Consider the following 11,515-nt stretch of genomic DNA (forward strand, 5'->3'; position numbering starts at 1 on the left):
AGCGCAGCGGGGACGAGGCGAGGAGCGCAGCGGGGACGAGGCGAGGGGCGCAGCGGGGACGAGGCGAGGGGCGCAGCGGGGACGAGGCGGGGAGCGCAGCGGGGACGCGCCGAGGGGCGCAGCGGGGACGAGGCGGGGAGCGCAGCGGGGACGAGGCGGGGAGCGCAGCGGGGACGAGGCAGGGAGCACAGCGGGGACGAGGCGGGGAGCACAGCGGGGACGAGGCGGGGAGCGCAGCGGGGACGAGGCGGACAGCGCAGCGGGGACGCGCCGAGGAGCGCAGCGGGGACGAGGCGGACAGCGCAGCGGGGACGCGCCGAGGAGCGCAGCGGGGACGAGGCGGGGAGCGCAGCAGGGACGAGGCGGGGAGTGCAGCGGGGACGCACTGAGGAGCGCAGCGGAGATGCGCCGGGTAGCGCAGCGGGGACGAGGTGGGGAGCGCAGCGGGGACGAGGCGGGGAGCGCAGCGGGGACGCGCTGAGGAGCGCAGCGGGGACGAGGCGGGGAGCGCAGCGGGGACGCGCTGAGGAGCGCAGCGGGGACGAGGCGGGGAGCGCAGCGGGGACGAGGCGAGGGGCGCAACGGGGACGAGGCGAGGAGCGCAGCGGGGACGCGCCGGGCAGCGCAGCGGGGACGAGGCGGGGAGCGCAGCGGGGACGAGGAGGGGAGCGCAGCGGGGACGAGGCGGGGAGCGGAGCGGGGACGAGGCGGGCAGCGAGCGGGGACGAGGCGGGCAGCGAGCGGGGACGAGGCGGGCAGCGAGCGGGGACGAGGTGGGCGGCGCAGCGGGGACGCGCCGGGGGGCGCAGCGGGGACGAGGCGGGGAGCGCAGCGGGGGCCGCACGGCACGACCGCAGCATTCCCCGCTAAGGGACGCTGTAGGGGAGCTCAGAGGGAGATGACGAAGCGCCGCGCCGACCTGCTACTGGCTGCGGGTGCTGTCCGTCAGCCGAAGGCCCGCCTCCCCTGCCCCGTCCCGCCGCGGGATTGGGCGTCTTGCGAGCGGCGAGGAAGCCGCCCCCGGGAGCCGCCATTTGCGGAGCCGCTGCCCGGCAGAGGAGCTCGGCTGTGGCGCCTGCGCGGGCCGGGCCGGGCCGGGCAGGGCGTCGCCGCAAACGGCAGCGAGCGACCGCCGCGGGAGCGCGCCCGGCGGCAGGATGCGCGGGGACCGAGTCGAGGTGGGGCGGCGGCGGCGGCGGCCTCCCCCTGCGCCGTGCGGCGGCAGGTAAGGGCGGCTCGGGGTAGCCCCCGGCCCGGGGCCGCTTGGCTGCGACGGCCTGGCCGGGGACGCTGGGGCGGGCGCGGCTGGGGCGGGACTTGCCTCTGGGGGGGCATTGCCCCTCGGGTGTGATGGGGGGGGGGGGCTTGCCTGGTCCGGCGAGGAGAGGAGAGGGAGAGGGAGAGGAAGAGGAGAAAGAGAGAAAGAGGAAGAGGAGAAGGAGAGGGAGAGAAAGAGGAAGAGGAAGAGGATGGGCCCGGCCCAGTGAAGAGAGGGAGAAGAGAAGGAGAGGAGAGGGAGAGGATGAGTCCGGCCCGGTGAGGAGAGGGAGAGGATGAGGATGGTTCCAGTCCAGTGAGAGAGGAGAGGGAGAGGAAGAGGAGAGCGAGAGGGAGAGAAAGAGGAAGAGGATGGGCCTGGCCCAGTGAAGAGAGGGAGAAGAGAAGGAGAGGAGAGGGAGAGGATGAGTCCGGCCCGGTGAGGAGGGGGAGAGGATGAGGATGGGTCCAGTCCAGTGAGGAGAGGAGAGGGAGAGGAAGAGGAGAGGAAGAGGAGAGGGAGAGGAAGAGGAGGGGTCCGGCCCCGTGAAGAAGACGGAGAGGAGAGGATGAGGATGAGGATGGGTGCGGCCCGGTGAGGAGAGGAGAGGATGAGGATGAGGATGAGGATGGATGCGGCCCGGTGAGGAGAGGATGAGGATGAGGATGAGGATGGGTGCGGCCGGCGAGGCTGTGGGCGGCCCGGGCCGGTGCCACAAAGGGGAGCTGGCCGAGCCCTCGGGGCCGCCCGGCAGGCAGCTGTGTGGCGCTGTGGCCGTGCCAGGCGCTGGCCCGAGGGTGCCTCCCCAGCCGCCCCGGCCCCTGGCCTGGCTCCGGGGCTGCCTCGCCTGCGGGGGGCGCTGTGCCGGGCGCGGGGCGCTGTGCCGGGCGCGGGGCGCTGGCTGCGGCGCACCCGCAGCGGGACGGGCGCAGCCCTGTGCCTGCCGGCTCTGGAGGCGTGGTGGGAGCTCGCTGGAGGCTTTGGGTCACGCAACCTGCTGGCACTGGGCTAAGAGAAGCTTCAGCAAAGGAGGTGGTCAGCCCCTTGGACCCAGCAGGGTGAAGCCTGTGGACCCTTGTCCCTTCAGGGAAGGATCCATCCAGAGGGAGCTGGGCAGGCTGGAGAGGTGGGCACAAGCCAGCCTCAGGAGGTTCAACAAGAGCAAGGGCAGGGTCCTGCAGCTGGGTGGAGGCAACCCCAGGCACAAATGCAGGCTGGGCAGGGACTGGCTGGCAAGCAGCCCTGAGGAGAGAGCCTTGGGGGTGCTGGGGGAGGAGAAGCTCACCAGGAGCTCTCAGTGTGCACTTGCAGCCCAGAAAGCCAACCAGAGCCTGGGCTGCAGCAGGAGAAGTGTGGCCAGCAGGGCAAGGGAGGTGATTCTCCCCCTCTGCTCAGCTCTGGGGAGACCCCAGCTGGAGTCCTGCCTCCAGTTCTGGAGCCCCTATTGCAAGAGGGATGTGGAGGTGCTGGAAGGTGTCCAGAGCAGGGCCAGGAGGATGAGCAGAGGGCTGGAGCACCTCTCCTGTGAGGACAGACTGAAGGAGTTGGGGCTGTTCAGTCTGGAGAAGAGAAGGCTCTGAGGTGACCTCATTGTGGCCTTCCAGTATCTGAAGGGGGCCTACAGGAAGGCTGGGGAGGGACTGCTCAGGATCTCAGGCAGTGATAGGAGTAGGGGGAATGGAATGAAGCTGGAGGTGGGGAGATTGAGGCTGGAGGTGAGGAGGAAGTTCTTCCCCATGAGAGTGGTGAGGCCCTGGAATGGGTTGTCCAGGGAGGTGGTTGGGGCCCTGTCCCTGGAGGTGTTTAAGGCCAGGCTGGCTGAGGCTCTGGGCAGCCTGATGTAGTGTGGGGTGTCCCTGCCCATGGCAGGGGGGTTGGCACGGGCTGATCCTTGTGGTCCCTTCCAGCCCTGACTGATGCTAGGATCCTGTGATACTGGGTGGAGGTGTTCCAGGGGGCTGGATGAGAGGTGGCTGCAGCCCTGAGGTGTGACCTCCAGCTGTGCTCCACTGTGGTTCACAGAACCACAGGATGTGAGGGCTTGGGAGGGACCTCCAGAGGTCAGGTCCAGCTCCTTGCCAGAGCAGGCTCACCTGAGGCAGGTCCCACAGGAACACAGCCAGGTGGGGTTTGAATGCCTCCAGGGAAGGAGACTCCAGCACCTCTCTGGGCAGCCTGCCCCGGGGCTCCAGCAGCCTCACACCAAACACCTCCTGTTGAGATGGAATTCCCTGTGCTTGAGCTCACACCCTCTGCCCCTTGTCCTGTCTCTGGAGATGGCTGCAAAGAGCCTGGCTGCCTCCTTCTGACAGCCACCCTGCATGGAGCAGATCCCTCTCAGCCCTTCTCCTCCCCAGGCTAAACAGCCCCAGGGCTCTCAGACTCTCTTTCACAGCAGAGATGCTCCAGGCCCTTCATCATCCTCACCCCTCTGCTGGACTCTCCAGCAGTTCCCTGTCTCTCTGAAGCTGGGGAGCCCAGAACTGGACACAATCCTCCAGATGTGGCCTATCCAAGGGCAGAGTGGAATGAGAGGAGAACCTCCCTGGACTTGCTGGACACTCTTAGTGCACCCAAGTGTACTCTTGGCCTTCCTGCCCACCAGGGCACATTGCTGTCCCAGCCCTCCCAGGGCCTTCTCTGTGGAGCTCCTCTGCAGCAGGTTTCCTCCCCTCAGCTGTGCTGCTGCAGGGGGTTGTTCCTCCTTGGGGGCAGGACCCTGCACTTGCTCTGGTTGAACTCCATGAGGTTCCCCTTTGCCCAGGTCTCACTGGGTGGCAGCACAGCCTCAGTGAAGGGCTGCTGAAGGCTAGGAAGAGAGAGAGATTGCCCATGGGAATGGGCTGCCCAGGGAGGTGGTCCCCATCCACAGGAAGGGTTGGAGGGAGGAACCTGGAAACTCCAGGCCTGGCAGCCTGGGCTCAGTGCCAGGGAAAGTGATGGAGCAGATTATCCTGGGGGCAATCACTGCACACCTGAAGGATGGCCAAGGGCTCAGGCCCAGCCAGCATGGAGTTAGGAAGGGCAGGTCCTGTCTGAGCAACCTGAGCTCCTTCCATGCCCAGGGCACTGCCTGGGGGCTGTGGGGCAGGCTGTGGATGTGGTCTGCCTGGACTGCAGCAAGGCCTTTGCCACCATCCCCCCCAGCAAGCTCCTGGCCAAGCTGTCAGCCCCTGGCTGGGACAGCAGCACTCTGAGCTGGGTGAGGAAGTGGCTGGAGGCTGAGCCCAGAGAGTGGTGGTGAATGGTGCCACAGCCAGCTGGCAGCCAGGCACCAGTGGTGTGCCCCAGGGAGCAGTGCTGGGCCCCAGCCTGATCAATATCCTCATTGATGATCTGGAGGAGGACATGGAGTCAGTCATCAGCAAGTTTGCAGCTGACAGCAAGCTGGGAGCAGAGGTTGGTCAGTGAGAGGGCAGAAGGGCTCTGCAGAGGGACCTTGCCAGGCTGGGCAGATGGGCAGAGGCCAAGGGCAGGAGATTGAACACAGCCAAGTGCCAGGGGCTGCACTTTGGCCACAGCAACCCCAGGCAGAGCTACAGGCTGGGGGCAGAGTGGCTGAGAGCTGCCAAACAGAGAGGGACCTGGGGGTGCTGATTGACAGCTGGCTGAACAGGAGGCATCAGTGTGCCCAGGGGGCCAAGAAGGCCAAGGGCATCCTGGCCTGCAGCAGGAGCAGTGTGGCCAGCAGGAGCAGGGAGCTCATCCTGCCCTGTGCTCAGCACTGCTCAGGCCACCCCTTGAGTCCTGTGTCCAGCTCTGGGCTCCTGAGGTTAGGAAAGAGGTTGAGCTGCTGGAAGGTGTCCAGAGAAGGGCAACAAAGCTGGGGAGGGGTCTGGGGCACAGCCCTGTGAGGAGAGGCTGAGGGAGCTGGGGTTGCTTAGCCTGGAGAAGAGGAGGCTCAGGGGAGACCTTCTTGCTCTCTGCAACTCCCTGCAGGGAGGTTGGAGCCAGGAGGGGGTTGGGCTCTTCTCCCAGGCACCCAGCCCCAGAACAAGAGGACACAGTCTCAAGCTGTGCCAGGGGAGGTTTAGACTCGAGGTGAGGAGAGCGTTCTTCACTGAGAGAGTCATTCATCATTGGGATGTGCTGCCCAGGGAGGTGGTGGAGTCCCCATCCCTGGAGGTGTTCAAGAGGGGATCGGATGTGGCACTTGGTGCCATGGTCTGGTCTTGGGTCTGTGGTGCCAGCTTGGACTCAGTGATCCTCGAGGTCTCTTCCAACCTTGGTGATACTGTGATGCTGTGGTGGGGTCAGCATCCCTGGAGGTGTGTGAGACAAGCCTGGAGGAGGCCCTTTGGCTGGTTGATTAGTTAGGGATGGGTGATGGCTTGGACTGGATGATCCTGGAGGTCTCTCCCAGGCTGGTTGATTCTGTGCCCCCCCACATGTGATGGTCACAGATCAGAGGGTGTCAGGGGGTGGGAGGGACCTCCAGACATCATTGGGTCCAACCCCCACTGCCAGAGCAGGGCCACAGGCTCCAGCACAGGCGGTCTCTTGCAACCTGGTTGGTTCTGTGCCCCCCCACCTGTGATGCCCACAGGGTGCCAGGGGCTGGGAGGGTCAGTCCCAAGCTGGGTGGCTGGGTGGGGGTGTCCTGCATGTTCTGCAGGCTGTGTGAGCGCTGTGCCTCCCCACAGGGTGCCAGGGGCTGGGAGGGTCAATGCCAGGGGCTGGGAGGGTCAGTCCCAGGCTGGTTGGTTCTGTGCCCCCCACCTGTGATGCCCACAGGGTGCCAGGGGCTGGGAGGGTCAGTCCCAGGCTGGGTGGCTGTGTGCCCCCCACCTGTGATGCCCACAGGGTGCCAGGGGCTGGGAGGGTCGGTGCCAAGGGCTGGGAGGGTCAGTCCCAGGCTGGGTGGCTGCAGGGGTGTCCTGCAGGCTGTGTGGGCGCTGTGCCTCTGCCGGGCCCTGAGCTGCCTGTGCCCTGCCCTAGGCGCGGCCAGCCGCGGAGCCGGGCGCCGGGCGGCAGCCGCTGAGGCTGCGGCGGAGGGAAGATGCTGCCCGGGGTGGGGGTGTTCGGCACCGGCGGCACCGCCCGGCTCCTGGTGCCCCTGCTGCGGGCGGAAGGCTTCTCCGTTGAGGCCCTGTGGGGCAAGACCGAGGAGGAGGCCAAGCAGCTGGCGGAGGAGCTGGACATCGCCTTCCACACCAGCCGCACCGACGAGCTGCTGCTGCGCCAGGAGGTCGACTTGGTCTGCATCAGCATCCCGCCGCCCCTCACCCGCCAGATCGCCATGAAGGCTCTAGGTACCGCCCTCCCCTCTGGCTCCTGCCGCTCCTGCGCCTCCCTGCCGGCCTGGCTGGGTGCCTGGGGCCGGAAGGAGGCTCCACAGAGCGCGTCCCAGAGCAGGAGCACAGCACCCAGCACAGGAACACATCCGGGCAGGGCTGCACAGGCTCCAGAGCAGGAGACTCCACAACCTCTCTGGGCAGCCTGCTCCAGGCCTCTGGCAGCCTCCCAGCCAAGAAGTTCTTCCTCCTGCTGAGCTGGAAGCTCCTGGGCTGCAGTTTCCAGCCCTTGCCTCTTGTGCTCCCCCAGGGCACAGTGAGCAGAGGCTGTCCCTGTGCCTCCCTTCCTGCCCCCCAGCCCTTAGGTCTGGAGAGACATTGCTCAGATCCCTCTCAGCCTTCTCTGGAGGCGCAGGGGGCGGTGAGGGAGGCGCGGGGTGGTGGTGGTGGAGGTGCGGGGGAGAGGTGAGGGAGGTGTGGGGGGGAGGTCAGGGAGGTGTGGGGCGGGGGGGGAGACGCGGGGGGGCGGTGGGGGAGGTGCAGGGTGGCGGTGAGGGAGGCACGGGGAGCGGTGAGGGAGGTGAGGGAGGCGTGGGGTGACGGTGGGGGAGGCACGGGGTGGTGGTGAGGGAGGTCAGGGAGGTGTGGGGTGGCAGTGAGGGAGGCGCGGGGTGGGGTTGGGGGTGGCGGTGAAGCAGGTGAGGGAGGCGCGGTCCGGCGGTGCCCTCGGGCAGGGCTCTTCCCAACCCCCGGCGCTCCTCTGCCCCCGGCCGCAGGGATCGGCAAGAACGTGGTGTGCGAGAAGGCGGCCAGCTCTGCCGACGCGCTGCGGATGGTGCGGGCCGCCCGCTACTACCCGCAGCTGATGAGCATCGTGGGCAACGCCCTGCGCTTCCTGCCGGCCTTCGTCCGCATGCGGCAGCTGATCGCCGCCGGCTACGTGGGCGCGGTGCTGGTGTGCGACGCCCGCGTCTGCGGCGCCAGCCTGCTCAGCGCCACCTACAGCTGGCTCTGCGACGAGCTGATGGGCGGCGGCGGCCTGCACACCGTGGGCACCTACATCATCGACCTCCTCACCCACCTGGTGGGCCGGCGAGCCGAGAAGGTGCACGGCCTGCTCAAGACCTTCGTCAAGCAGACGGCGGCCATCGGCGGCATCCGCCACGTCACCAGCGACGACTTCTGCTTCTTCCAGATGCTGATGGGGGAGGGGGTGTGCTGCACCGTCACCCTCAACTTCAACATGCCCGGCTCCTTCCTCCACGAGGTGATGGTGGTGGGCTCGGCCGGCCGCCTGGTGGCCCGCGGCACCGACCTCTACGGCCAGCAGAACTCCGCCCCGCGGGAGGAGCTGCTCTTCGCCGACCCCCTGACCGTCCAGCAGGGGCTGCCGGAGGAGGGCTTCAAGGAGGTGCCGCTGCTGTACCTCAAGGGCATGGCGTACATGGTGCAGGCCCTGCGGCGCTCCTTCCAGGAGCAGGGCGACCGCCGCGCCTGGGACCGCCAGCCGGTCGCCATGGCGGCCTCCTTCGAGGATGGCCTCTACATGCAGAGCGTGGTGGAGGCCATCAAGAAGTCCAGCAGGTCGGGGGAGTGGGAGGCTGTGCAGGTGATGACCGAGGAGCCAGATGCCAACCAAAACCTCTGCGAGGCCCTGCAGAGAAACAACCTCTGAGAGCCTTCCTGCTGTGGCTCCAGCCCGGGGCACCTCTGGCTCCCTTCCCTCTGCAAGCTGTGCAGAGGCCGAGCTGAAGGAGCCCACAGCTGCCTGGGCTTGGGGGGGTTGAAGGTGGGAAACGTCTCCTGTCCTGCCAGGAGCTGCTCTGGGGAGGGGCTGGGAAGGAGCTGCAGCTGCTGCTGTGGCTGCAAACGCCGAGGGTTTGACTTGGAGACTGCTGGGAAAGCTTGAATGGCCCTCTGCACTTGGAGCAGCTGAAGGGAAGCCTGGGGCAGCAGCCCTGCCAGTGGGACAGAGCCCTGCCAGTGGGACAGAGCCCTGCCAGTGGGACGGAGCCCTGCCAGTGGGACAGAGCCCTGCCAGTGGGGCAGCAGCCCTGCCAGTGGGGCAGCAGCCCTGCCAGTGAGACAGAGCCCTGCCAGTGGGACGGAGCCCTGCCAGTGGGGCAGCAGCCCTGCCAGTGAGACAGAGCCCTGCCAGTGAGACAGAGCCCTGCCAGTGGGGCAGCAGCCCTGCCAGTGGGACGGAGCCCTGCCAGTGAGACAGAGCCCTGCCAGTGAGACAGCAGCCCTGCCAATGAGACAGAGCCCTGCCAGTGAGACAGCAGCCCTGCCAATGAGACAGAGCCCTGCCAGTGGGACAGCAGCCCTGCCAGTGGGAAAGAGCCCTGCCAGTGGGATAGAGCCCTGCCAGTGGGGCAGAGCCCTGCCAGTGGGGCAGAGCCCTGCCAGTGAGACAGCAGCCCTGCCAGTGGGACAGCAGCCCTGCCAGTGGGATAGAGCCCTGCCAATGGGACAGAGCCCTGCCAGTGGGAAAGAGCCCTGCCAGTGGGATAGAGCCCTGCCAGTGAGACAGAGCCCTGCCAGTGGGAAAGAGCCCTGCCAGTGGGATAGAGCCCTGCCAGTGAGACAGAGCCCTGCCAGTGGGAAAGAGCCCTGCCAGTGGGAAAGAGCCCTGCCAGTGGGATAGAGCCCTGCCAGTGGGGCAGAGCCCTGCCAGTGGGGCAGAGCCCTGCCAGTGAGACAGCAGCCCTGCCAGTGGGACAGCAGCCCTGCCAGTGGGATAGAGCCCTGCCAATGGGACAGAGCCCTGCCAGTGGGAAAGAGCCCTGCCAGTGGGAAAGAGCCCTGCCAGTGGGATAGAGCCCTGCCAGTGAGACAGAGCCCTGCCAGTGGGAAAGAGCCCTGCCAGTGGGACAGCAGCCCTGCCAGTGGGAAAGAGCCCTGCCAGTGGGATAGAGCCCTGCCAGTGGGGCAGAGCCCTGCCAGTGAGACAGCAGCCCTGCCAGTGGGACAGCAGCCCTGCCAGTGGGATAGAGCCCTGCCAATGGGACAGAGCCCTGCCAGTGGGAAAGAGCCCTGCCAGTGGGAAAGAGCCCTGCCAGTGGGATAGAGCCCTGCCAGTGGGAAAGAGCCCTGCCAGTGGGAAAGAGCCCTGCCAGTGGGATAGAGCCCTGCCAGTGAGACAGAGCCCTGCCAGTGGGAAAGAGCCCTGCCAGTGGGACAGCAGCCCTGCCAGTGGGAAAGAGCCCTGCCAGTGGGATAGAGCCCTGCCAGTGGGGCAGAGCCCTGCCAGTGGGGCAGAGCCCTGCCAGTGAGACAGCAGCCCTGCCAGTGGGACAGCAGCCCTGCCAGTGGGATAGAGCCCTGCCAATGGGACAGAGCCCTGCCAGTGGGGCAGAGCCCTGCCAGTGAGACAGCCCTGCCAGTGAGACAGAGCCCTGCCAGTGGGAAAGAGCCCTGCCAGTGGGACAGCAGCCCTGCCAGTGGGAAAGAGCCCTGCCAGTGGGACAGCAGCCCTGCCAGTGGGAAAGAGCCCCGCCAGTGGGGCAGCAGCCCTGCCAGTGAGACAGAGCCCTGCCAGTGGGGCAGCAGGAGGGGAGCTCAGGAAGGAGCCAGGGCTGTGCAGGGGAGCTCAGGGAGCAGCCAGGGATGTGCAGGGGAGCTCGGGGAGGAGCCAGGGCTGTGCAGGGCAGCTCAAGGAGCACCCAAGTGCCCTGGAGGGGAGCTCAGAGAGGAGCCAGAGCCGTGCAGGGGAGCTCAGAGAGGAGCCAGGGCTGTGCAGGGGAGCTCAGGGAGCAGCCAGGGATGTGCAGGGGAGCCCAGGGAGCAGCCAGGGATGTGCAGGGGAGCCCAGGGAGGAGCCAGGGATGTGGAGGGGAGCCCAGGGAGGAGCCAGGGCTGTGCAGTGGAGCCCAGGGAGGAGCCAGGGCTGTGCAGTGGAGCCCAGGGAGCAGCCAGGGCCATGGAGGGGAGCTCGGGGAGGGGCTCTGAGCTCCTGGGGCACAAGCAGTGGAAGGAATGGGATCGAGTTTGTAAGGCAAGGCTCAGGCTTTGGGCTCCCTGCCTGGGACAAAGCTCTTCCCATGCCCTTGGAGGTAGGGTTTTGTTCTCTGCTGGCAGGGAAACCTTGAGGATCTCTGGGATGGTTGTCCTGTTCTGTCCTGTTGTAGCTGTTGCTCCTCCTGCCCCTTCCCCTGAGCTCTGTGCTCACTGCCTGGTGCTGCTGTGCCTGTGGGGCCACCTCCTCCTCTCCAGTGCAGCTGAGCAGTGTCTTCAGGGTCAGCAGGTCCCCACAGGGCCATGGCTGATCCCTTTGCCCAGCACTGACCTGCCAGGGGCCTGGAGCTGCAGGGCAGGAGCCATGGGCCAGCTCCTGCAGCCCTTCTGTCACACCACACCGAGGCAGCAGGGCCTGAGCTGCCCTGGGGCTGTCTGCCTCTCCCCCCAGGCACTGCAGAGCAGCCCCCTGGGCTTCCTGCAGCTTGTGTCCAGGGCAGGGAGCTCTTGGCAGCTGCTGGCTGGAAGCTGTGAGGCAGGGAGAGTTGTACCTCCATGTCTTTGGTGTACTTGAAAGCTGCTCTGCTCTGGTTTGGTTTGGTTTGGTTTTTACTGTCTTTCCCCCTGACCTCTAACCCTATTTATGTGCTTTAACCTGCAGCCTGCCTGTGCCACAAGCTGCTCCCTCCTGAGAGCTCGCTGGTTTTCTACACAAATAAAAAGTGGTGGTTGGTTGAGGCTGTGCAGGAGCAGCTCTGGGGTCTGGGGCCAGCAGGAAGCCTCCCTGCTCCCTGCAGGTATCACACAGCATCACAGAATCACCAAGGCTGGAAGAGACCTCAAGGATCATCGAGTCCAAGCTGGCACCACAGACCTCATGACCAGACCATGGCACCAAGTGCCACATCCAATCCCCTCCTGAACACCTCCAGGGGTGGGGACTCCACCACCTCCCTGGGCAGCACATCCCAAGGGCCAACAACTCTCTCTGGGAAGAACTTTCTCCTCCCCTCCAGCCTGAACCTCCCCTGGCACAGCTTGAGACTGTGTCCTCTTGTTCTGGGGC

The 11,515-nt window shown here is 66.6% G+C and overlaps 2 protein-coding genes across 2 annotated transcripts; both read left to right on the top strand.

Annotated features, from left to right (window-relative positions):
- Window positions 1-867: 867 nt before the first annotated feature.
- GFOD2 (Gfo/Idh/MocA-like oxidoreductase domain containing 2) lies at window positions 868-9,333 on the top strand. The gene is made up of 3 exons (XM_068166617.1): window positions 868-1,225; window positions 6,197-6,510; window positions 7,269-9,333. The coding sequence occupies exons 2-3, from the start codon at window positions 6,258-6,260 to the stop codon at window positions 8,165-8,167; spliced, it is 1,152 nt and encodes a 383-aa protein (XP_068022718.1). The 5' UTR covers window positions 868-1,225; window positions 6,197-6,257; the 3' UTR covers window positions 8,168-9,333.
- Window positions 8,960-11,186, top strand: LOC137455595 (myristoylated alanine-rich C-kinase substrate-like). The gene is made up of 3 exons (XM_068166570.1): window positions 8,960-9,092; window positions 9,328-9,765; window positions 9,883-11,186. Exons 1-3 carry the CDS (start codon window positions 8,960-8,962, stop codon window positions 10,581-10,583), a joined length of 1,272 nt encoding a protein of 423 aa, XP_068022671.1. The 3' UTR covers window positions 10,584-11,186.
- The last annotated feature ends 329 nt before the right edge of the window (window positions 11,187-11,515 follow it).

Source organism: Melanerpes formicivorus, unplaced genomic scaffold (assembly GCF_026170545.1).
Source record: "Melanerpes formicivorus ecotype bairdi unplaced genomic scaffold, bMelFor1.0.p_v2 SCAF_102, whole genome shotgun sequence".
NCBI classification, from domain to species: Eukaryota; Metazoa; Chordata; class Aves; order Piciformes; family Picidae; genus Melanerpes; species Melanerpes formicivorus.

What these genes read in the sequence shown, in the direction of transcription:
- GFOD2 (XM_068166617.1), top strand. Translation starts at nt 6,258, where the DNA reads ATGCTGCCCGGGGTGGGGGTGTTCGGCACCGGCGGCACCGCCCGGCTC. An exon ending in GATCGCCATGAAGGCTCTAG is followed by an intron (nt 6,511 to 7,268) that starts GTACCGCCCTCC and finishes CCCCGGCCGCAG; the next exon opens with GGATCGGCAAGAACGTGGTG.
- LOC137455595 (XM_068166570.1), top strand. Translation starts at nt 8,960, where the DNA reads ATGGGACAGAGCCCTGCCAGTGGGAAAGAGCCCTGCCAGTGGGATAGA. An exon ending in AGTGAGACAGAGCCCTGCCA is followed by an intron (nt 9,093 to 9,327) that starts GTGGGAAAGAGC and finishes CCTGCCAGTGAG; the next exon opens with ACAGAGCCCTGCCAGTGGGA. An exon ending in TGGGGCAGAGCCCTGCCAGT is followed by an intron (nt 9,766 to 9,882) that starts GAGACAGCAGCC and finishes CCTGCCAGTGAG; the next exon opens with ACAGAGCCCTGCCAGTGGGA.